At 36.8% G+C, this 20,962-nt stretch overlaps 4 protein-coding genes and 1 long non-coding RNA gene across 11 annotated transcripts; all 5 read right to left on the reverse strand.

Moving 5' to 3' along the window:
- Nucleotides 1-38: 38 nt before the first annotated feature.
- Nucleotides 39-580, reverse strand: LOC140774890 (uncharacterized). The gene is made up of 3 exons (XR_012106658.1): nucleotides 454-580; nucleotides 298-338; nucleotides 39-228 (listed from the first exon to the last, which is right to left on the reverse strand). It is a non-coding gene; the product is annotated as an uncharacterized lncRNA (long non-coding RNA).
- A 1,311-nt stretch (nucleotides 581-1,891) lies between these two features.
- LOC140773598 (ETHYLENE INSENSITIVE 3-like 3 protein) lies at nucleotides 1,892-6,409 on the reverse strand. Of its 4 annotated transcripts, none has more exons than XR_012106494.1 (4): nucleotides 6,223-6,409; nucleotides 3,918-5,836; nucleotides 3,728-3,814; nucleotides 1,892-2,155 (listed from the first exon to the last, which is right to left on the reverse strand). XR_012106494.1 is itself a non-coding variant. In XM_073116232.1 (3 exons), the coding sequence occupies exon 2, from the start codon at nucleotides 5,739-5,741 to the stop codon at nucleotides 3,918-3,920; it is 1,824 nt and encodes a 607-aa protein (XP_072972333.1). In that variant the 5' UTR covers nucleotides 5,742-5,836; nucleotides 6,223-6,409; the 3' UTR covers nucleotides 3,178-3,814. The 4 variants fall into 4 exon arrangements, 1 of the variants encoding a protein (XP_072972333.1); XR_012106496.1 differs by lacking the exon at nucleotides 1,892-2,155 and adding an exon at nucleotides 2,162-2,357; XR_012106495.1 differs by lacking the exon at nucleotides 1,892-2,155 and adding an exon at nucleotides 2,364-3,171.
- A 1,129-nt stretch (nucleotides 6,410-7,538) lies between these two features.
- Nucleotides 7,539-10,133, reverse strand: LOC140773790 (outer envelope pore protein 16-3, chloroplastic/mitochondrial-like). Of its 4 annotated transcripts, none has more exons than XM_073116533.1 (3): nucleotides 10,069-10,133; nucleotides 9,468-9,799; nucleotides 7,539-7,927 (listed from the first exon to the last, which is right to left on the reverse strand). In XM_073116533.1, the coding sequence occupies exons 2-3, from the start codon at nucleotides 9,796-9,798 to the stop codon at nucleotides 7,779-7,781; spliced, it is 480 nt and encodes a 159-aa protein (XP_072972634.1). In that variant the 5' UTR covers nucleotide 9,799; nucleotides 10,069-10,133; the 3' UTR covers nucleotides 7,539-7,778. The 4 variants fall into 4 exon arrangements, with proteins under 4 accessions (XP_072972634.1, XP_072972636.1, XP_072972635.1 ...); XM_073116535.1 differs by having other exon boundaries at nucleotides 10,096-10,119; XM_073116534.1 differs by having other exon boundaries at nucleotides 9,994-10,098.
- Nucleotides 10,134-11,143: 1,010 nt separating this feature from the next.
- Nucleotides 11,144-14,586, reverse strand: LOC140774183 (beta-glucosidase 12-like). Its single transcript, XM_073117070.1, has 13 exons — nucleotides 14,353-14,586; nucleotides 14,189-14,258; nucleotides 13,671-13,729; nucleotides 13,507-13,582; nucleotides 13,101-13,178; nucleotides 12,929-13,016; nucleotides 12,569-12,827; nucleotides 12,281-12,396; nucleotides 11,968-12,185; nucleotides 11,848-11,879; nucleotides 11,661-11,763; nucleotides 11,473-11,581; nucleotides 11,144-11,401 (listed from the first exon to the last, which is right to left on the reverse strand). The coding sequence occupies exons 1-13, from the start codon at nucleotides 14,491-14,493 to the stop codon at nucleotides 11,233-11,235; spliced, it is 1,518 nt and encodes a 505-aa protein (XP_072973171.1). The 5' UTR covers nucleotides 14,494-14,586; the 3' UTR covers nucleotides 11,144-11,232.
- A 1,548-nt stretch (nucleotides 14,587-16,134) lies between these two features.
- Nucleotides 16,135-19,945, reverse strand: LOC140774540 (beta-glucosidase 12-like). Its single transcript, XM_073117572.1, has 13 exons — nucleotides 19,738-19,945; nucleotides 19,535-19,604; nucleotides 18,964-19,022; nucleotides 18,760-18,835; nucleotides 18,580-18,657; nucleotides 18,395-18,482; nucleotides 17,961-18,210; nucleotides 17,399-17,514; nucleotides 17,084-17,301; nucleotides 16,969-17,000; nucleotides 16,767-16,869; nucleotides 16,567-16,675; nucleotides 16,135-16,491 (listed from the first exon to the last, which is right to left on the reverse strand). The coding sequence occupies exons 1-13, from the start codon at nucleotides 19,930-19,932 to the stop codon at nucleotides 16,323-16,325; spliced, it is 1,563 nt and encodes a 520-aa protein (XP_072973673.1). The 5' UTR covers nucleotides 19,933-19,945; the 3' UTR covers nucleotides 16,135-16,322.
- Nucleotides 19,946-20,962: the final 1,017 nt, after the last annotated feature.

Raw genomic sequence — 20,962 nt, forward strand, 5'->3', positions numbered from 1 at the left:
TAAATAGAAGAGAGAAAGTAATATTAAAAAAAAAAAAAAATGAAAACATCTCTGTATGAATACATAAACTAACAAAAAAAAAATATAAATGGATGGCTATGGATCATGGGTTGCATGAAGTTTAGGTAATCCATGATGGTGAACAGGATCCGGCCCAGTTGGTACTTGCCTTGCTGATGCCTTAGGCATTGATGATTCCATTTTGGGTGAGCTCTTCTCTTCTCCAACCTAGTAATGTTAGACTCGTTTAATAAGTTAACAAACAAATTATAACGTTCCAGAATATCTCGCACTAACCTTTGGCATCCTAACTTGCATTACCATCTCAAGTTGCAAACCTGCCATGGAAGTTTAAGAAAGTTTGAGAGATTTCAATGGCATTAAAAGCTTGTAGAGAGGGAGAGAGAGAGATAGAGAGAAAAGGAATGCGTATACATATATATATATATGTACCAGGTCGAGAAGTAAAAGTGAATGGCAGAAAGGCCATAGAAATGAGCATAATGGCTATCAAGGAAGAGGTGGTGTTGGCCATCTAAAGAAGAGGAAAGAAGGAAGAAGGAAGAAGGAAGAAGGCAATGCTCCTCTTTTTTCTTCTTTTCTGCAGTAGGAATAAAGTGCCGATAAATTTTTGATAAAGATTAAAAAGAAAAAAGAAAAAAAAAAGAGTTATTAAGTGGCTTTCTATTAGCTTTGCTCGAGCCTATCGACGTTGGCCGTCGCACGTGCGAGAGAGGTGGCGAGTGGCAGAGACGGAGAGCCAGCTGTCCTGCTACGTGGCGCAAGATGAGGCGCTTTCCGGCCCGGACGGTGGTTGGCGTGCGACAGCTTACGTCGCGCCGACGACAGTGGCGTCTAACAAAGAAGGCGCTAGCTTTGTTGATATTACGAAGGATGCCATCTCTTTTAAGTCTATGGCCTAGCCACTAATGCGGTAATGCCCCCTCGATTGGATTAGTTGGAATATTAAGTTGACATAACTACCCCTCGATAAGTTTTAATTGACTCCCATGGTGGGTGCCACTTACAAGTTTTGAACTCTTGATCAGAGTATGCTTATGTGAACGGTAAAAAGATGAGTAAATATAATTCTACAACCGTTAAAAAGTTGCTGCCTTAGATATCAATCTGTATATATTAAAATGAGAAAAGCTCGTAGATTAAATGGGCTGGACACCATGACCCAATCATTCAAGTTACATAAACCAATGTACTAGCATAAGTTATAGTTTATTTGCTATAACATTATTCACGTAGCAATATCTTCTTTTTTGTGTGATTTAGAATATTTTTTAAATATCAAATAAAAAGTTGGATTATATGATTTGTGAAGCCCATAATGACAAATTTATTTAAATCAAATGATCATAAGAGAAAGATGAAAGAGAAATAATATTTAATTTGTTGAGTTTAAGAAATATATATTTTTTTAATATAATTAATTTGTTTAGAAAAAGATAAATTGGTATTAAATTTAAAATAAATTAAAAAAAAAAAAAAACTTTCTCCCTCCACCAAATACTTTAGTCTAAAATAGTGAAATTGAGTGATCCTACCATGAAAATATGTAAAGGAAGAATTTTGCAAGTTGAAACTTAAACTAAAATATCTTTTCCCGCAAAAGCTCTATAGGGTGTAGGATTATAGGAATGAGCACAGCAAATAGCAATCCAGAGAGCATATAGAAAGCACAAACTGATATAGACTGCAACAGATTATTATATGTTTAAATACCAAAAACATATACTATTATATGTTACAGATAGCAATAGTGATGTCAGCCAGGACGACAGCAATACATTGACCTCTAATAGAAAAACTTCCGTGTTGGATTAGCCATCTCTGTTAAGTATTAATGGTCAAAAGCACTTCTCCACTATTAGTCACATAATTGCAATAATTTGGACATTAGTGTCACTGTATTAGCCTAATCTTCTCATCATCCAGGTTGACAAAAGAAAGTAGAATTAAAACAAGAATAAAAATTTCAGATAGACCTTTTACTATTGCTTCTTCAACATTCTTTCTCAATCAACAGAACTCTCTGAGAAATGATCATGAAGGAGGGCACTCGATTAGTAAACAGTCGATTTCGTACAAAATCTGCCAAGTGCTCTAGTGCTCCCCCCCTTTTGAAAATGAGCAACCTTGGTTTCTACCAAAGCAATGTTAAGATAAAAGAAAAATACATTAGTCATGGCATTCACAGAGAATTATTTACAAGATCGAAACTGTTTCAGATATTAGGATGAAGATGAGGATTCTTGAAATCTAATATCTGACATATTAGTCTTTGAGGAAGGTTGAATTTCAGGTGAAGACATCATCACCATCATCATCATCACAATCACCATCATCTTAAAGAAATAAACAATCAATCATAAGAAATAAAAGATAGCGATAAAAAGCTTTTAAAACAATTATTTTTGTCATTTCCAGATGAATGGGAAATATCAACAGGAAATTATATCAGAAAAAGTTCAAGAAGAAGCTTAGATGGCAACTCAGCGGAAACGGAACCAGGATAAAGTATCAGATACATCAGCCTGGCCAAAACTACATTGGTTGGCTAAGTGGCTAAGCCTATAATAAAACAAAAAAGATCACAGTTTACAAACAAAGATATTCTAACATCTTAGATGAAGATATCAACCAAGAGGGATAATGTACCTTCGTACCCAAGAGCGTGCATCTCTTTGAGGTCGAATAATAATATATAGTTGGTAAAAGTTATGTGCCTTGATTAAGGTCTAATAAGCACATAAGAATCGAAACTTGAAAGAACAGAATTACCAAAGTGCATAATTTTCATGAAGGAAATTGACTCTCTTCAATAGTATGTATGCAGTTTGCAGGTTTAGTTTAGTTGAAGACCTCACATTTGCAGAAACTAAAGTGCAGTTGGCCAACAATTGGAATTGTCATTCTTCATTCGTATGGACTTGAGTTACAGCTCATTAACCAGTAAAAGAAAGCCAAAATCATGGTGTTCTGAATACTTTTATGAGAAGATAAAAATTGGTGCTGATGGAACTAATCAAATTGATTGGCTCAATAATCTAGTTGCTATCAACTCTTCACTAGTAACCATGTTCTTTCATGGCAGGCTCTAAACCTTATCACATCATAATATTCTGATGCATCTTTCTCCTTCCTCATTTGTAAATTTCCCTGCAAAGAAAAAGACACCCTAGCCATTGCAATTCAGATCCCTTTATCTATTTATAACCAAGAATCAGCCTTTCAAGCTGCATACCAGCGAATCACAAATAACACTATATCTAAATTCCTAAGTGGAACACGTAGATAGAAAATACTCTGGACAACCCGATGAACCACTTTACCTGCTTTCTTGTGACAAATCTAGATACTGTTATGAAAATTTATTATATAGTGCAGATATAGAAATTTCCAAGTTTTCTACATAAAAGTATAAAACTTACATAGGCTCAGACATTGCTTAACTTTCCTATTTCCAATGACATACTTTCTCTTGCACTGTAATGACCATTCATTCAAGTCCAAATGTTGATGTAAAATAATACTTTTTTCCAACAATAAGTTTAGATTTTAACTTTTAAGTGGACTTTCACCTTCATGATCATTGACCATACCCATGTAACAGATCATTTGAAATCAAATTCTTGAAGCAACGCCTTTTGATTACTTTTGAGTCTCAGTAACAGCAGCTTTTTAAACAAAAGTTACAGTGAGGGAAGTAGATTACCATCCAATTGTTCAGATAGTGTACCATCTGGCAACAAGGACTCGATGTTAGGTAACAATCAACTGGAAGGTTACTCCATGGCTTTTCCTGTGAAACAGACAAAATAAGACAAAAAGGAAATAAGTAAGAAGAGCAATTGAAGGAGGATAAGCAGCAACAAACAACTAGATAGAAAAGCACTGTTACTCACTTAAGTTCCCAAGTACTCCATTAAATCATCATCATGCAGCAACTCATCTATGTCAGGCATTGGACTGTTGATTCCAATGAAATCTAAAGGTAATCCATCAAAAGAACCGCCAACAAACTTATCATGATCACTGTAGAAATGTTCATCTATGAATGGTTGCACCTCTCCATTTCCAATGGATGCCAATGGGTGCTCATAAATATTATTATTATTATCCACAGAAAATCCAGCACCCACAGATTTTATTTGCTGATCAGACGCAGACAAGGAGAGCTGCTGTTTCCCATGAGACGCTCCATAACCAATTGGTGAAGAGAAAATTTCAAAACCAGTGCCTGGGTGAAAATTGTTTCCAGACTGCAGCACATTATTTTCAGCACCATAGAACAATGATGGCTGGCTTCCTGTGTACATGCTCTGGGGAGTGGCATTAGTGAAGTCATTAACCTCAATTTCAGGAAGAAGTAGCTGGTTTGGAAGATCCTCCTGATGTTGTAAAGCTTGATTTGGATAATCCGACTGGTTGAAGCTGGAAACCTGATAAGCCACAAGGGGCAAGTCTATGCAATTCATATCAGGGATAGCATTTCGTGAATCCTCTTGTAAGTTTTCATTATGAGCTGCTTCTTTCCTCTGTTCAACAAGTGTTGAACTTACACCACGGGGCCTTTTTCTCTTTGGCTTTTCATTTACCTGATCCTTACGTTGAATATCTTTGTTGGCATTTTCTGGCGGATTATTTTCCCCATCTCCTGAAGTGGTATTTGCCACATGAATTTGTGCAGCCAACTGCATATTTCTTTCATCATCTTTAGATGATGAAGAGTCACGCACAACTTCAAAGCCATCAACATCGTATTCGTTACTACTACTACTATTTGTGTCCTCCTTTCTTTCCCCATGACCACTATGCTGAGTTACATCAGACAAACCATTCTCAGTGCTAAGCTGATGAATGGTCATTTCTTCTCTATTGAGAACTCCTAACCAAATTAAGCTCTCCTTTGCACTCATTTTATCCTGCAAGCATTTGGATTTCCTGACATGTGTTTTGATCTTATCGATATTAGGAGACATGTGCTTGATCACACCCGTCAGAACCCCAACCTTCCATACCTTCTTAAGATCATGTGGTTTCTTATAAGGAGGGATTTGTCCCTTGGGTAGACCCAGCCCCGTCCACCAATTTTCATTTCCAGAAGGCCACCATGGAGGAGGTGTACCCTTCTCTAGTGGGTACTTACGTTGCGGAGGGTCACAATGTTGCATCAATGATGATAGAAGTGACCCCAATGTAGCATCTTGAAGATCCATAAGACTATGAAGATTCTTGCCTCCTTCACTCTGAGCATTCTCAACTGCAAAATTCTCAGCCTCATACTTTGCTACAGCTGCAGGTCCATTTTTATCAAACTTTACCTTTTCCTTCCACCAAGCTCTTATGTTATCTGAAGCACCACTCACAGGCTTCCCTTTCTCAGGTATTATTCCGTAGACGAATCCACGAACATTACACACTTCCATCAACTTCAACATATACTTGAGTATCCCATCTTGCGCTCTTGACATCTTTTTCCTACGAGCCTGATCAGAGATCTGCTTGGGCTTAGATTTTCCAGAAGAATCCTGCTGAGAAGCAAACTTCTGTCGCTCCTTGATTCTCCTAAGCTTAACCCTGTCTTTCCACATTCGCCTTGCCAGATCATCTGGTTCAATTTCTTCATCGCTAACATCATTCTCCATGAGGTTCTCGCACCTGACACCATCAACCTCATAATCAGAACCATCACCTAACTCGTTAGCTATTATTGCAAGCTGATCCATAAAATCAGTTCCGACAAGCAACCGTCTTTCCCTTTAATACAATTGCAAATTCATCTCAGAGATCATCATCATCATCTAAGTTTTGCTTCAAAATCCTGCCCAAAGATTCATCATATAGAACAGAACTAAATTAATAGCAATATAAGAAGTCCATCAAATCTCGGTATGTACATATACGTATACCTGCAAATAGTCCTATACAATAGTGATCTAATACAAGAGCAAAAGGATCTCAAAATCCTTCCTTTTCTCAAACACATAAAAGTCTCGACACAATTAGTACAATAAACACAGATAGAATCGACCACAGGAACATAAAGCGAATTCATCTCCAAAAAAACCCACCGCTCCTGCACGCTCGATTACATACACCCAACCGAATTTCAATAGAACCAATAATAGAAATCAATTGGGCACATCACGGCATCACAAACTCCAACCAAATAGGAACTACAAAAGAGGAAGAGAATCGAATCAATACCAGATTGGAGATCGAATCCAACTCCTCTTTCCATAATTTTCCTCTCTTTATTTGAGGGAGGTGGAAATGGTAGGGAGAGGTCGGAGGAGGGAGGAGAGAAACAAGACTACAGCGGTGATTATGAAAGAGAGAGAGAGAGAGAGAGAGAGAGAGGACCAGAGGAGGGGAGGCGACGAGATTAGTAAAAAGACGGTTATAGGCAGTGGAGATCAATTATTATATTTATTTTCCTGGTCAAGTTGCGCAATGTTCAATGGACCAAATTAGCCACTACAACTCTTTCTATAATCGTCTGCGCGACACTGCGATGAACCTTTTTGTGCTCCGTAGAACAAATCTCTGCCTCTCATCCCTCGTCTTTTGGGCCTTTATTGCAACCAAATTCTTACATGCTAAATTTGTAATATTAAATAATAATCTTGGTATTTTTTAAATAAATCACCCGGAATGTACAAAATTGCATATATATTTAAAACCTCCTAAATAATGCTTCTTCTTTTTTAATGTAAATCCTCTCATCTTTTGTCACCCCCTTTTAACCACATAAAGCCCCCTTCTCTCGCCGTGGCCCATTAGCTGCCACTTTTGAGGGGTTGAGGGGGGGTTTCTTTTTTTCCTCTATTTACTGCTGGGCACTTGAGAGCTTGAAGTTTGTGGTACTGAATTCTTTTTAAAATGTTTCTATTGTTAGCAATTCGTTAGATTTTTATCATCAATAAAATATCACGCGACTATAACACAATCAACTTTAGACTCTTCTGATATCATTTTATTCTTATTTTAGAGAAGAAAAAAGAAAAGATAAAAGCTAGCAATAAGATGATCGTTTTCTTTGAGATACTCGCCAGAGTTGAGGAAGCAAAAAATGTCATTGTAGATAAATAAAAAATGAGCTAGACAGAGTACATTCTGTTTTCAGTGTATAGTTACGCATTAATTACATTCTGTTTTGTTGTCTATCTATCACTATTGCGTAGTATTGCTTGTATATGAATTCAAGCTTTCAAGTATTTACCCAACTTTATTATAATGGATCATTTCGAGTATATGCATTATACCATACTGCAAAAAATAAATAAAGTCAGATACCCTTCTTCTCCTTTTCTGGTACTCATATCCAATAATTTGCATCAATCTTTTATTGGTATAGCAGGAAAAAAAAAACAAGATCAAAGTCTTAAAAATGTATACGTCCATTTTGTTTAAATGCCAATGCTAGTATAGAGATTGGGATCATACATCTGCTCATCTGTTTATTGATCAATCACTGCAACAGGAGTAGGAAAAGAGACCATGCTCTTCATTAACAGTTATAATGGGAAAAAGGAGAAAACCAGACTGACATTATAAGCTCCTTCATCATAACAATGAGAAAAGGTGAAAAACAATTTATTCGAGCTTTCACAATAATAAGGTTCTGAAAACGGGAAACAGATTGCAAAAAAATAGGTTAAGCTGTGTTTGCAAGGAACAAGCAGTCATCACAACAAGCATGCTCTCATTTGCCAAACCTCCAGTCCTCAAAGGAGTTACAAGTGCAGCAGTCTTGATACAATTTATTGATTGATAGATGGCCTCTTTTCGGTGGTGTATGCGTAATACTCCTTACCATTGTCCACTCTTGTGGTCCTACCACCTATATCGAGCACAGCAGAAGTAAAAGCCAAACAAGAACCTGCAGAAATAGCTGTCTGAATGCTCCTTCCTGTCAATTAGTAACAAGTTAGATGTAAAGTGTAGATCTTTCTCCACATGATAAGATGAAACATAAGGAAAGAACAGAGAGTTTGAAATAGTCAGTGAGCTGCAAAATCGACAAGATATTGCTGTATCATGTGTATGTTTGCCGGTGAGAGAGAGAGAATATGTAGAGTTCTTTTCTACCAAGTGCAAAATTGAAATCGAATAATCTGCACCAGATTAGAGATAGACGAACACAGAGAATTCCAGATCAGTTTTTGAGCTCCATGATAAGGATCTGAGATAAATTAATGGTGGCAACTAAATGCGTCAGTGCTTCTTCAGAAATTTTTTTCCTTTACACCATCCTGATCTAATCAAATATCTCAGATTTATTTGCTGCCATTTGTAGCTGCACTTCTCTTTCTACACTCATATAACCAAATCTCAATAGGTATCATTAGTGTTAATTGTTATTATATATCATAGTTTCATGATTAAGTTATGAAATGAAGCACATGATAGAGTAATCAAGTTTTTCAGACCTTTTGTCTGCAACAGCTCAATCCGATAGAACAAATAACATAGGATACACAAGAGTACAAATTTTCTCCACATCTCAACACTATCCCCAGCTTTTTTCTGAAACATTGCTTACCCGAGCTATACGATGTACATAAACAGGCAATACTTAGGCAATTGAACTTACTAATTATTCTCCAATTGCTGTGATATAATTAATATTATTAAATTACCATTAAACTCATATCCCATAATTGATGTAGAGCATCACTCCCTGCCTTAGGTGCTTAGGGCTAACCTATGAAACACTATGTCTTATACGAGGTGTCATACACATATCCGATATGTATCAGATAGAGATATAGCTCTAATGCGGCACTAATACATATCAAATATCCAACTCTAATCATTTTGGTCATTTGGTGGCATAGTGCATGAACTTATTTAGTACATAAGTTATCTAATCTGGACACTTGGTTAATACATGTTTTACCATATTTTGTATTGGTTGACATTTAATTGCACATACATATATCTTTTATATCGTCATACTTTTTAAGGATTTGCTGTATGCATATCCTAATGTATCTATGCCGTATCTATATCCTATTTTTTAAGAATTTGTCATATCTCCATATCTGTATTCTAATGTATCCGTATCTCCATATGTGCTTTATTAGGACTCCTCAATCAAACCGTCAAAAGACAGGATACAAAATCTGTACAGAGAACACGATCACAGTTCAAAACCAATGGCAAAAAATCGAGCATAGACAAAATTTTCTAAAAGCTTAGAGACTGATTACGAACATAGATCCTGAAGAAGATTTTAGATATCAACTGACCTTCCCAAACCATATGTACCACAGGTCAAAGATAGTAGGTACAATGTTACATAAACTCATGTTATAGAACCAAAAACAAGTAACATAGCATAGTAGTCAAGCAGAGGGAAGGATTACATTCTTCTAGGCTATGAGAAAAACACCAATTTAAATGGACTTAGGTTTAAAGAGAGAGAGAGAGAGAGATCAAAACCTCACCTTTAAAACCATAAACAGATGCTCCGGCAACAAAAGCACCGACTGCGCCATTGACGAAATCCCTCTTCATCCTCTGCTTCTGCACCAGCTGCTCCACGCCAATGTAGAGCCCACCGACGGCGGCAAACGTGAGACCGTAGTTGCCGCACATCTTTAGGGTTCTGACCAACCCGGGAAGCGCAACGCTTCTCTCAACCCGAGGGACATCGTGCCACGTGGCAACAACGGTGCCCCAGATGGTTCCCGCTGCCAAACCGACGGTCGCCCCCTTAAGCGTCTTCGTGACGGGGGAATCCTCGTCCTCCATTAGATTAAGCTCCGTTTGATCCATTCTTTTCATCCAATAAATCCATACACAAATCAACACAACTGATCAGGAGAAAGCATGGAAGAAACACCCACTAGCATTACGGACAGAGCAAATTAGAACCCTAGAATTCGCAGAAAGATCGAACAGATCAAGGAAGGGAAATCGAAATCCCAAACGTTTTCGAGAAAAAAAAAAAAAGAAGATCACGATTTGCACCTTTTGATCAACTGGGGCTGTAGACGATACAAGATTCAGAATAAAAATGAAAACAAAATACAAACAATGGCGTACCAAATGAATTGGGGGAGGATTTGATACCTTCGGGGGATGATTTTAGGCGATTCGAAGGAGATTTTGAAGCCACTGAGGTACTAAATTACGGAAATGTCCTTGTAATTCGAGTCCCAATTGGACTACAAAATTAGGATCAGCCTGCAGGCTTATGGGGCCGTAAAAATTCAAGGCCTGGCCCGATTAGTCTCACATTGGCTATAGCATGTAAACAGGAAAAAAAAAGTGAATTATTTGAAAGAAAAATTACTGGTAAATCTCGATTTCGTTTTTTTATTTTAATAACAATTAAATTAGTGGTAATTCTCAACTAAGTAGAATCATTTAGCTAAATCTCATCGAACAATTTTCTCCACAATAATTATGCTAGTAATTCCCAAAAAAAAAAGCAAACACAAATAAAGACAAACACAGACTACTATTGTAAATAGGTCTTGAACTCTTTCCCTGCCTAAAGAACCTCACCCACCTAGCATGATAGTAAGGCCAGTAGGCAAATGGGTATTACCAAGTGAGGGAAGTCAGCGGCGCTAAATCAATTGATCCTACGCCAAACTAAAGCAGAGCAAGAGAGAGTGACCTCATGATTTTATCCAATCTACAACTTCAATGAAAAGACACAATTCACCGAATTATTTGAACCGTTAAACAACAATCACTGTAGCAATTCCTTGATTCTATGAATGACAACCAAGGTTCACCCTCCCAAGGCATTTTCACAGAATTTCGAGATGATGGATTTGTAGACTAAAAATATACCCTCTCAAAGCTGCATCCACCCAGCAGAACAAAGCTCCTACTAAGATTTGTATCACCGTAAATTGAGCCATGAAGAGCCACATGGAACTCATTACCCTCTCCCAAACTGCATCTATTCGGTTTTGCATGCCTAGACACCACTTTATTCCTTTCTTTCAGGGTGAATGCTTGGCGAGAAAGAGGGTGTGGAAAAATTAAGGAAGTAGTAGTATGCTGAATAAAATCTCTGAAATAACTTTGATGTCCAAAATAATAATTTGATTAACTATAACTTTTCAAAAGTAAACAGTATACAAATTTAATATAAAAAAAGAAAAACTAAAATAGAAGAAGGCTGTATCTATTCTATCTAACATAAAACTAAATGTTTGATCTCGTTTGCGTGGATGATCCTCATCCTCAACTTCATTTCCTGAGGAACTTCTTGAACCAGTGAGCAGAGCTCTTGGGGTATCTCTTCAAGCCATTCTCGTAGTCCACGAAATTAATCCCAAACCGAACTGTGTAGCCATTCGCCCATTCAAAGTTATCCAACAACGACCATGCAAAGTATCCTCTCACATCGACCCCTTCACTGCAAGAAAGAGAGCATGAGAAAAAGGAATGCTAATTAAATTATTAGGAGTCAACAGTAATTATATATACCTGATAGCCTTCTTCAGGTACAGTAGATGCTTGTAGTAGTATGCTATTCTGGTGGTGTCCTTCAAGGCTTCCTTGAGTGATAAGCTACTATTGTTGGCCTCATCCACACCTAACAGTGTAAGTTTAATTATTTAATTACATATATAGCCTGGCTAAAACTAAATTAGAAGCTTAATTAATTAAATTACCATTCTCTGTGATATAGATCACTGGATTGTTATACTTCCTTTTGGTATAGAGAAGGAGATTTCGAATCCCAGGAGGGTATATATTGAGCCAGCTTGAGGCAGCCTAATCATGGATTTATGTAAGATAGATATACATCAAGACATATATAAGATATTTCATTAGTAGACATATATAAGATATAATTACCTGAGGGCCTATAGGGATTCCATTCCGAGCCCCTGTGACAAAATTTGAAAGTTACTTAGTATAAACAGGGGGAAAGAATGATCAGTTAATTAGTAAATATGAAAAGTTGTAGTAAATTACCTGTGAGATTAACCCTAGCATCAGTATTATAGCTGATGTTTACACCATTAGATGGAGGAAGGCTAGCTGCATACATTGTACTGTAGTAATTAAGTCCAATGAAATCAAACGATCCGTTAATCAATTTCGACTCTTCCTTTGTAAACATCGGTAGGCGATCTCCGACTAATGATCTCATGCTGCGTGGGTAATCTCCTCGAGTTAGAGGGTCCATAAACCTGAAACAAAATGTATAATTTTTGAGTAATTAAAATCTGTTTCCTGAATATATATATATATATATATTCTTCTGATGAAGCTACTGATCACTCACCATCCATAGGCGAAGTCTAAGCTTCTTCTGGCCGCCCATATGTCGGACTTTGATCTGGAGTAGGGCACAGACCAATGCGAGTTTAAGGTTATTCCAATTTTTCCCTTCTGTTCGGCCTGCATGCAGTACAAACACCGGTCATATACAATAAGGGATGCCAGTAAATTTATACTTAAAAAGAATTTGAGTAAACTAATTATGTTCAACTTACTTAACTTGGCGAGCTAATTAAGTCTAACTATTAAATCTCAATCTAATGACTAGAAATCTATACCATTAAATTGTTACCTGGTACTTTTCTCTATACAATTGGACAGCTTTGGCATGGGCTAGTAGCATATTATGGCATGCAGTGTAAGGCTCTCTCCCTGAATCCCCAACAGTACTGTATTTCCCTGCCTCCCAGGGTGAACCCCTCCCCGGCGCAAATGCTCCGGTCGTATAACCGTTCGAGCAAAATGTCGCTGGCTCGTTAAATGTGATCCAATGCTTTACCCGATCACCAAATTCCTTGAAGCAAACCTCAGCAAAATCAACATAGTCCTTCCTGTTAGAATATAAAATATATAAAAACTATTGTTCGCTAATAGTTTAAACTTTTATAGTAGCGAAGTGGTTGAGGAGGCTTGTAATTTATGACTAGCTTACGCAATATTTTTGCTGAGGAAACCTCCGTATTTATCTTCTAGAGCTTGAGGTGAGTCCCAGTGGAAAATAGTCACGAATGGTTGTATGCCTGTGGATATAAATATTGATGAATTAGATTGTCATACTAGCTACCAATGTTAGCCAACAAGTACCACTATATATCTATATATACCTTTGGATAAGAGCTCATTGATGAGGTTGTTGTAATAATTGACACCTTCGTTGTTGACTCCTCCACTCAAAGTTCCATCTGCAAGTTATTGTATTCATGAGCTTATTCAAGTAGCAACAAAGATTAATATACGAGTAGACATATTAATGATCTAATATTTTCCCCTTAATCTCTCTCTCTCTATTCCGGTTCTTGTCGGTTAGGATTGTTTCTATGGTTTTTATTTATTTATTTTGCAAGTATATCCCTACAAAATAATGAAAGAATAAAAGGTATTTATGTCGTTTTACTATTGAATAGATCAAATTTTAATAAATATCTACACAAAAATAAAGAAAAAATTAGGCAGAAGAAAAGCCTTAGATTTGTCAACGCTGGATTATGTCTAGAATGAGTATTTACTTACTTGGAAGGATCCGAGTCCATGAAATGGAGAGCCTATAAGCATCCATCCCCATTTCCTTCATGATGCTTACATCTTCCTGTAATTAAAGATTAAAAAAAAGCTCCCAAATTGTTAATTAAGCAACCATTAATTTAATCAGCAATGGAGGACAAGAACTAATTGACCTTGTAACGATGATAAGAGTCGACTGCTACGTCGCCATTGCTGCCATCGGTGATCTTGTCTGCAAATATTACGTCGGCCATGCAACGAATATAAAGTTATATATTTCCATTAATCATATGCTGTGATGTGCTCAATTTATATATCTCCTATTAACCTTCATGCGTAGCTTCATAACGAACAGTCGATATCAAGAACTATCGTATTACGAATAATTGTATACGGTAATTTATACTACAACTTTACATTCATGGATTCTGATTCACTTGTTTTCAATTCGGAATATAAAACTAGTTATTCAACAAAGATTATAAGTAACCACCACAAATCTTTTTACCTTTTCTTTTATATTGTTCAGTTTTGATGCTTGGCATATTTAAACGATGAATGACTATCAATTCTAGTTAATTTTTTCATATTAAAAGAGCTTTTTGCCCCCCTGATGAGCTCCGACTGAGAGCCACTACAAGAACTATCCCAGATTCTAATTGAAGAGAAGAGAAGAGAGAGAGGGAGAGACCTGGACGCTGATGGGTGAAGGTATCCCAAATGCTTGGTCCCCTGCCTCCTTCTTTGGCACCACCCTCGTACTGTGTATAACAATAACCAATGCCATTATTTATATCAATCATCAAACTCCAACCTTCTCAAGCTACATATATATATATATATCAAGATATGTACCTGATACGCTGCGGACGCCGTCCCAAAGATGAAACCCTCGGGGAAACTCCGCCGGTTGAACGCCGTCGCCGAGCAGTTCGCTGCCTCGAAGACTGTAACAAGGAGGAAGAGGAGGAGGAGACGACCAACTCTTACAGCCATTGCAGGATCTACGGTTAGTTTGCAGAGCTTCTCAATGCCTTAGGAGTTAAGACGCAAGAGTAGTGCTACGTGCCTTAGGACGAAGAAGTATAGTAGAACTATCAAAGAGAGTAAAGATTGGATGAATAATAACGCAAGGGTTTGAACTCTATTTATAGGGATCAATTTTAATTCCGACAAAAAATCGGAATCAAACATAATTTCTCGATAAGCACAATTCCTAGTTAAACTCAGAAGTAAGTACAATTCCTAATTAAACTCGGGATTAATTAAATATAATTTCTAGATAAACTCAAAACTAATCGAACTACTAAATAAATAAAGAAATACTACACCGACTAAAAATTAGTCATTGAGAGTTCTTTTTCCAAGTGCACTATCAATCGTACTAGTCGGTTGGGTGGGGATCGATGCAGTAGTTTTGAACAAATATTAAACCCAGTAAACATATGGAATGACACTTTCAACTTCTTCAATTATTTAATATCTTCTCATAGGGTATAAAATTAATCACGTAATAATCAACAATTCTTTTTTTGATATTACTATTAGATTAAAAAAAAAGTGAGTGGGTTTATATCGAGATGGAAAATTAATTATGATAGTGAGACCGGCAATCAGATGGGTACCATTAAGCTGTGACGGATCAATTGATCCTCGTGATCCTATTCAATCTACAACTTTAATAGAAAGACATAATTAACCAAATTATTTGAACCGTTATATGATAATCACGGTAGCAATTCCTTAATTCTATGAATGACAACCAAGGTTCACCCTCCAAAAACATTTTCAAAGAATTTTGAGAATATAAATTTGCCGATTAAATATAAACCCTTTGCAAGCTACATCCACCAAGCAGAACAAAGCTCCTATTGAGATTTATTTCACCGTAAATTGCGTCGTGAAGAACCACATGGAACTCATTTGCCCTCTTCTTAAAATAAACGATAGACTTAGGTTCGACTGGGGCTTAACTCGGCTTAAGTTGAGTCGAGTGTTTATTTTAATACTCAATTTAAATCCCGAGCGTAAGGGACAACTATTATTTCTACTCATCCCTCTCTTCTCTCTACTTCATAGGCCTCTCACCCGATCACCCCACCCTCACCAAGATCCAATGCATCACCCCCTCCTCCCCCTCTATTGATCGACTCCTCCAATCTCTTTCGATGGCCTCCTCCATCGGCAACTTCCTCCTCCTTTACCTCCTCATTTGACCTCTCTTTTATCGCCTAAGTTGTCGCCACCACTTTCTTTCTATAGGCCTTCTCATCCTCCTCCTCCACCTCATCTTCCTTCGGCCTCATTCTCCATCATTCTCCTCCTTCTCTTTCGGCAAGCCGCCATCCTCATCGTCGTCGCCTCCTTCTTTAATTAAGCTCGGGCTCACCTTAGGCTCGATTTAGCTCAACTTTAATTGAGCTGAGTCGAGCTTAAACATCAAAGTAGGGCTAGAAATTAATTTCGAACTGAGCTGAGCTATAGCCGACTAGTTTCGGCTCGACTCGTTTACACCCTAACTGTAACTACCAATACAAGTGAGAAAATATTTGGTTTTGCATGCCTAAACACCACTTTGTTCCCTTTTTTTTTCACATATAAAGGAGAATGCATAGCAAGAAAGAGGATGAAAAAAAATTAAGACAAAGACTAAGAGATTCTTATTCATGAATTAATAACTCCCTATTATTTGTAGCAAGACACTACCAAATTGGCTGTGAAACATCTTGAAATTAAAACAGTGTTGCCGTTGTTTCACCAACATATGACCCAAAGTTTGATCTTATTACATGTAAATGATCTCATTCTCACACAGGGAGTTAAGTTCATTTCTTGAGGAACTTCTTGAACCAGAGAGCAGAGCTCTTCGGGTATCTCTTCAACCCATTCTTGTAGTCCACGAAATTAATCCCAAACCGAACTGTATAGCCGTTCGCCCATTCAAAGTTATCCAACAACGACCATGCAAAGTATCCTCTCACGTCAACCCCTTCACTGCAAGAAAGAGAGCATGAAAAAAATAAATAAATGCTAATTAAATGATTTGGAGTCAACTGTAACTAAACTTACCTGATAGCCTTCTTCAGGTACAGTAGATGCTTGAAGTAGTACGCTTTTCTTGTTGGGTCCTTCAAGGCTTCCTCGAGCGATAAGCTACTGTTGTTGGCCTCATCCACACCTAACAGTGTAAGTTTAATCATTTAATTAGTTTCGACAGTATACTACATATATAGCCTGGGTAAAACTAAAACAGAAGCTTCATTAGTTACCATTCTCTGTGATATAGATCACTGGATTGTTATACTTCAGTTTGGTATAGCGAAGGATTTCTCGAATCCCAGGAGGGTATATATAGAGCCAGTTTGAGGCAGCCTATCATGCATTCATGCAAGATACATACATCAAGACATATATAAGATTTTTCATTAGTAGGTACGTATGCATGCACTACGGGTGTACATATTTAATTACCTGGGGACCTATAGGGATTCCATTCCGAACCCCTGTCACAAAATTTGAAGGTTACTTAGTATAAAAAGGAGAAATAATGATCAGCTAATTAAATGCAAAAACTGTAGTTAATTACCTGTGAGGTTAGCTCTAGCATCAGTATTATAGCTGATGTTTATACCATTAGATGGAGGAAGGCTATCTGCATAGTTTGCAGTGTAGTAATTAAGTCCAAGGAAATCAAATGATCCATTAACCAATTTAGATTCTTCCTTCGTAAACATCGGCAGGCGATTTCCGACCAATGATCTCATGCTATGAGGGTAATCTCCTCGGGTTAGAGGGTCCATAAACCTGAAACAAATTTAATTAAACTTATGAAATCGTGAGTTTTTTATTTTTAGTTTTTTATTTTTCCTTTTTTTCTGAAGAGAGTAGCGATCACACTCACCATCCATACATGAAGTCTAAGGCTCTTTGTGCAGCTCTAACGTTGGAATTTGATGAGGAGTAGGGAACAAACCAGTGCGAGACTAACGTTATCCCAATTATTCCATTCTGATTTGCCTGCATGCAGTACGTACAAACATTGGTTATATATATATATATATCTTTTGGGCTAAATGACACCTAGAATCCAGAACTATAATCCCAATGTCATTTACATCGTCTAAAAAATGTGACACTAATATTCTATTAACATATCATAATAGAAACCATATCACGGTCGAAGTTGATTTCAGGAGAAAGAAAGAAAGAAGAGAGGGGAAGGATCAACAAAGATTGGAAAAAGGGAAAGTATAACTAAATATTTTAGTATAAATTTGGTGAGGAAGAATTGAAGTTAGATCGAGACAATTTGGATATAAATGAGAAACATTAATTATTTTAAAATAGTTAAATAATTTAGGGAGTCTTAATATATCCCCCTTCTTTTTGTCATTTAACCAATCTTTTGGACATATAAGTAGAAGTTTGAAGTATTGCCCCCCCAAGTAACTATGGGTAGTCACCTGATATTTTTCTCTATACAATTGGACGGCTTCGGCGTGGGCTAGTAGCATATGGTGGCATGCAGTGTAAGGCTCTCTCCCTGAATCCCCAACACTGCAACCTGCCCAAGATGAACACCTCCCCGGAGCAAACATTCCGGCTGTATAGCCGCCGGAGCAAAAGGTCCATGGCTCGTTGAATGTGATCCAGTGCTTTACCCGATCCCCAAATTCCTTGAAGCAAACCTCGGCGTAGTCCACGTAGTCCTTCCTGCCATTGTTACAGGAATAATTCACCAATTTTTCACTAATTTTTTTCTCTTTTCTTTTCTTTTCTTCTCGTGTATCAAATAAAAAGGGGAAAGTTGGATAGCATAGAAATTGCACGAATTAAGTTGAAACATTTATATGAAAACATAAGTGGTTGAGAGGAGGCTTATTAATGTATAACTCACACAATATTTTGGCTGAGGAAACCTTCATATTTGTCTTCTAGATCTTGGGGAGAGTCCCAGTGGAAAAGAGTCGCGAATGGTTTTATGCCTGCAGTTATATTAACGAGATAATTATGAAGATAGAAGAGCAATTAATTGTCACACACACACACACACACTATATGTATATATATATATATATGTACCTTTGGATAAGAGCTCGTTGATGAGGTTGTTGTAATAATTGACACCTTCTTTGTTGACTCCTCCGCTCAAAGTTCCCTCTGCAAGTTGTTGTATTTTATTGTGAGTTTATTTAAGTAGCTATCGAGATTAATGACATAGATAGACAAAGGTTGACTTATATCCCTTTGAGTATTACTAACTTGGAAGGATCCGAGGCCACGAAATGGAGAACCTATAAGCATCCATACCAATTTCCTTCATGATGCTTACATCTTCCTGTAATCAATTAGCATAATAGACATTACAATGAAAATTGAAGATATAATACGTACGCATAGTTAATTAATTAACTGTGCAAGTATTAATTTTATGATCACAATTTAATGAGACCAAAACCGGTTCACCTTGTACCGATGATACGAGTCGATTGCTACATCACCGTTGCTACCATCAGCGATCTTATCTGTCCATAAATAATCATCGTCAAATATATCAATTTAATTAGAAAATTTCTTATTTAGCACCTTTTATATTAATTTTTTTCTCTCGTATTTATTATTGACACCCTTATATTTTTAATTTCTTTTTATTGGCACCCGAAGTAAAAAGTAAAAAAATAGTTAACTTTATTTAAAAGTAAAAAAAAAAATAGTTTAATTAATAAATACAGCGGCAGGTATATTCTGTAAATATGTGTAAATTTTAGAGACACGAAAAAGTTAAAAGTATGGTGTTCACTATTAGATCTAAAATATTTCTTAAAAAATTATGACAACTTAGTACCAATTTAACCTATAAACAATTATATCTATTAGAGAAAAAGAAGCGTTACCTAGTACCAATCCAATAATGTGTAACAAGACAAAAGAAACTTGGAAACATGTTTGGTGATTCATTGAATCCTCTCCTACCTTGTAAACTGAATCGTAACCCTAATAATTGAGGAGAGAGAGAGAGAGAGAGAGAGAGATCTACCAGGATGTTGATGGGTGAATGTATCCCAAATGCTAGGCCCTTTACCACCTTGCTTTGCACCACCCTCGTACTAACAACAAAAACCAAACCATAACCTTCATCAAACATTCAAACTCCAACCTTCTCAAGCTACATAGCATTCAAAAATGAACTTGATCCTGAGCAAGAAGTATTCAAGATAATATATATATATATATATATACCTGATACGCGGAGGACGCCGTCCCGAAGATGAAACCCTCCGGGAAACTCCGCCGGTTGAACACCGCCGCCGAGCAGTTCTTCGCCTCGAAAACTGTAAGGAGAAAGAGGAGGAAGACTCTGAGAGGCATTAAAGGATACATGGCTCTACTTGCAGAGCTTCTGAGTGCTCTCTGTCTAACTACATGTACACCCATCTATTTAAAGGACTTTCTTGCTGCATGCGAGACAAAAAAAGAAAAACTCGTGAATGCAAGACTTGTATCATTCCATGTGATAAATAAATTAAAACATCATGCCAGTAGGATCTTTCAGACTTCGTCATCTGCATTGTGATTTAAAATATGTCGTAAATCCTGCCGTTCGTTTTGAATTTTGCTTCTGGAAGCATGCACCGAACGAAGATTCTGACTGAATTAATTCAACTAAATATATATATATATCCATTTGTAAGGTGCGTAGTTGTCCATTTTGGCTGTCATGAGTAGGACAAGTCGTGGAGGGTAAATAGTACCTGAGAGTGATCTTCTAGCGACTCTTGTTATTTTGGGAGTAACTACTTCTTTAATTCAACAAGTAAACCCCTACTTGGATGCCAATTTCTAAGACGTCCTAAAGTGAACAAGAGATGTTAAAACCCGAGGGTTTTGGCATGCTGCAGTGCCATAGAAATGGGACCGAGATTGCTTAATTATATGTAAGGCTGAAGACTTCAATTCTGGTTGTCATCTTAATGTAGAAATTTAAGTGATGCTGATCATTTAACTACTCTGCGTTAAAATTCAACATGGCCCATGCTTGAATTGTTGTGCCTTGTCCTCAACGTCAAGCTTGTCTATTTCCTCTTTGGAAGTTTGTATATCCACTGTCAAAAGTATATAACCATTTTTTACTTTTCTCACACAAGAAGGGTCAAAAGATTCTTTCGTTTTACTTGTCAAGTTTCTTTCTTTTACTTGAAAAAAAAGTTGAAAAATTGGATCTCTTGATTAAAGATTGAAATGTGTACAAAAGTTATACCACTACAGTCGTTTTTAAGCATATCTTAATCTTGAGCCTCTGGTCCGCAAGGTTTAAAAAAAGTTTCTTTTTTTTTTTTAAGGATAACTTTATATATATCTAGATATAAATTAAATTTATTTATAATTTTATCTTTAGTTATAAAATATAATAATTACTTTAAAAATTTTATATAAGATTTTATATTTAATTACTAAACTGTTGATA

Source organism: Typha angustifolia, chromosome 13, assembly GCF_048772165.1.
Source record: "Typha angustifolia cultivar Huaian chromosome 13, ASM4877216v1, whole genome shotgun sequence".
In the NCBI taxonomy this organism is placed as follows: domain Eukaryota; kingdom Viridiplantae; phylum Streptophyta; class Magnoliopsida; order Poales; family Typhaceae; genus Typha; species Typha angustifolia.

Excerpts from the sequence above, each read along its gene's own strand:
- LOC140773598 (XM_073116232.1), bottom strand. The coding sequence starts at position 5,741 with ATGGATCAGCTTGCAATAATAGCTAACGAGTTAGGTGATGGTTCTGAT.
- LOC140773790 (XM_073116531.1), bottom strand. The coding sequence starts at position 9,807 with ATGAAAAGAATGGATCAAACGGAGCTTAATCTAATGGAGGACGAGGAT. Across the intron at positions 7,928-9,467 it reads ATCTGTTTATGGTTTTAAAG|GAAGGAGCATTCAGACAGCT; the intron begins GTGAGGTTTTGA and ends ACTAATTGACAG.
- LOC140774183 (XM_073117070.1), bottom strand. The coding sequence starts at position 14,493 with ATGGCTGTAAGAGTTGGTCGTCTCCTCCTCCTCTTCCTCCTTGTTACA. Across the intron at positions 14,259-14,352 it reads CGGCGTCCGCAGCGTATCAG|TACGAGGGTGGTGCCAAAGA; the intron begins GTACATATCTTG and ends TGTTATACACAG. Across the intron at positions 11,764-11,847 it reads GAATCCCTATAGGCCCTCAG|GCTGCCTCAAGCTGGCTCAA; the intron begins GTAATTATATCT and ends ATCCATGATTAG.
- LOC140774540 (XM_073117572.1), bottom strand. The coding sequence starts at position 19,932 with ATGGGTGTACATGTAGTTAGACAGAGAGCACTCAGAAGCTCTGCAAGT. Across the intron at positions 19,023-19,534 it reads ATTCACCCATCAACATCCTG|ATAAGATCGCTGATGGTAGC; the intron begins GTAGATCTCTCT and ends ATTTATGGACAG. Across the intron at positions 16,870-16,968 it reads GAATCCCTATAGGTCCCCAG|GCTGCCTCAAACTGGCTCTA; the intron begins GTAATTAAATAT and ends AATGCATGATAG.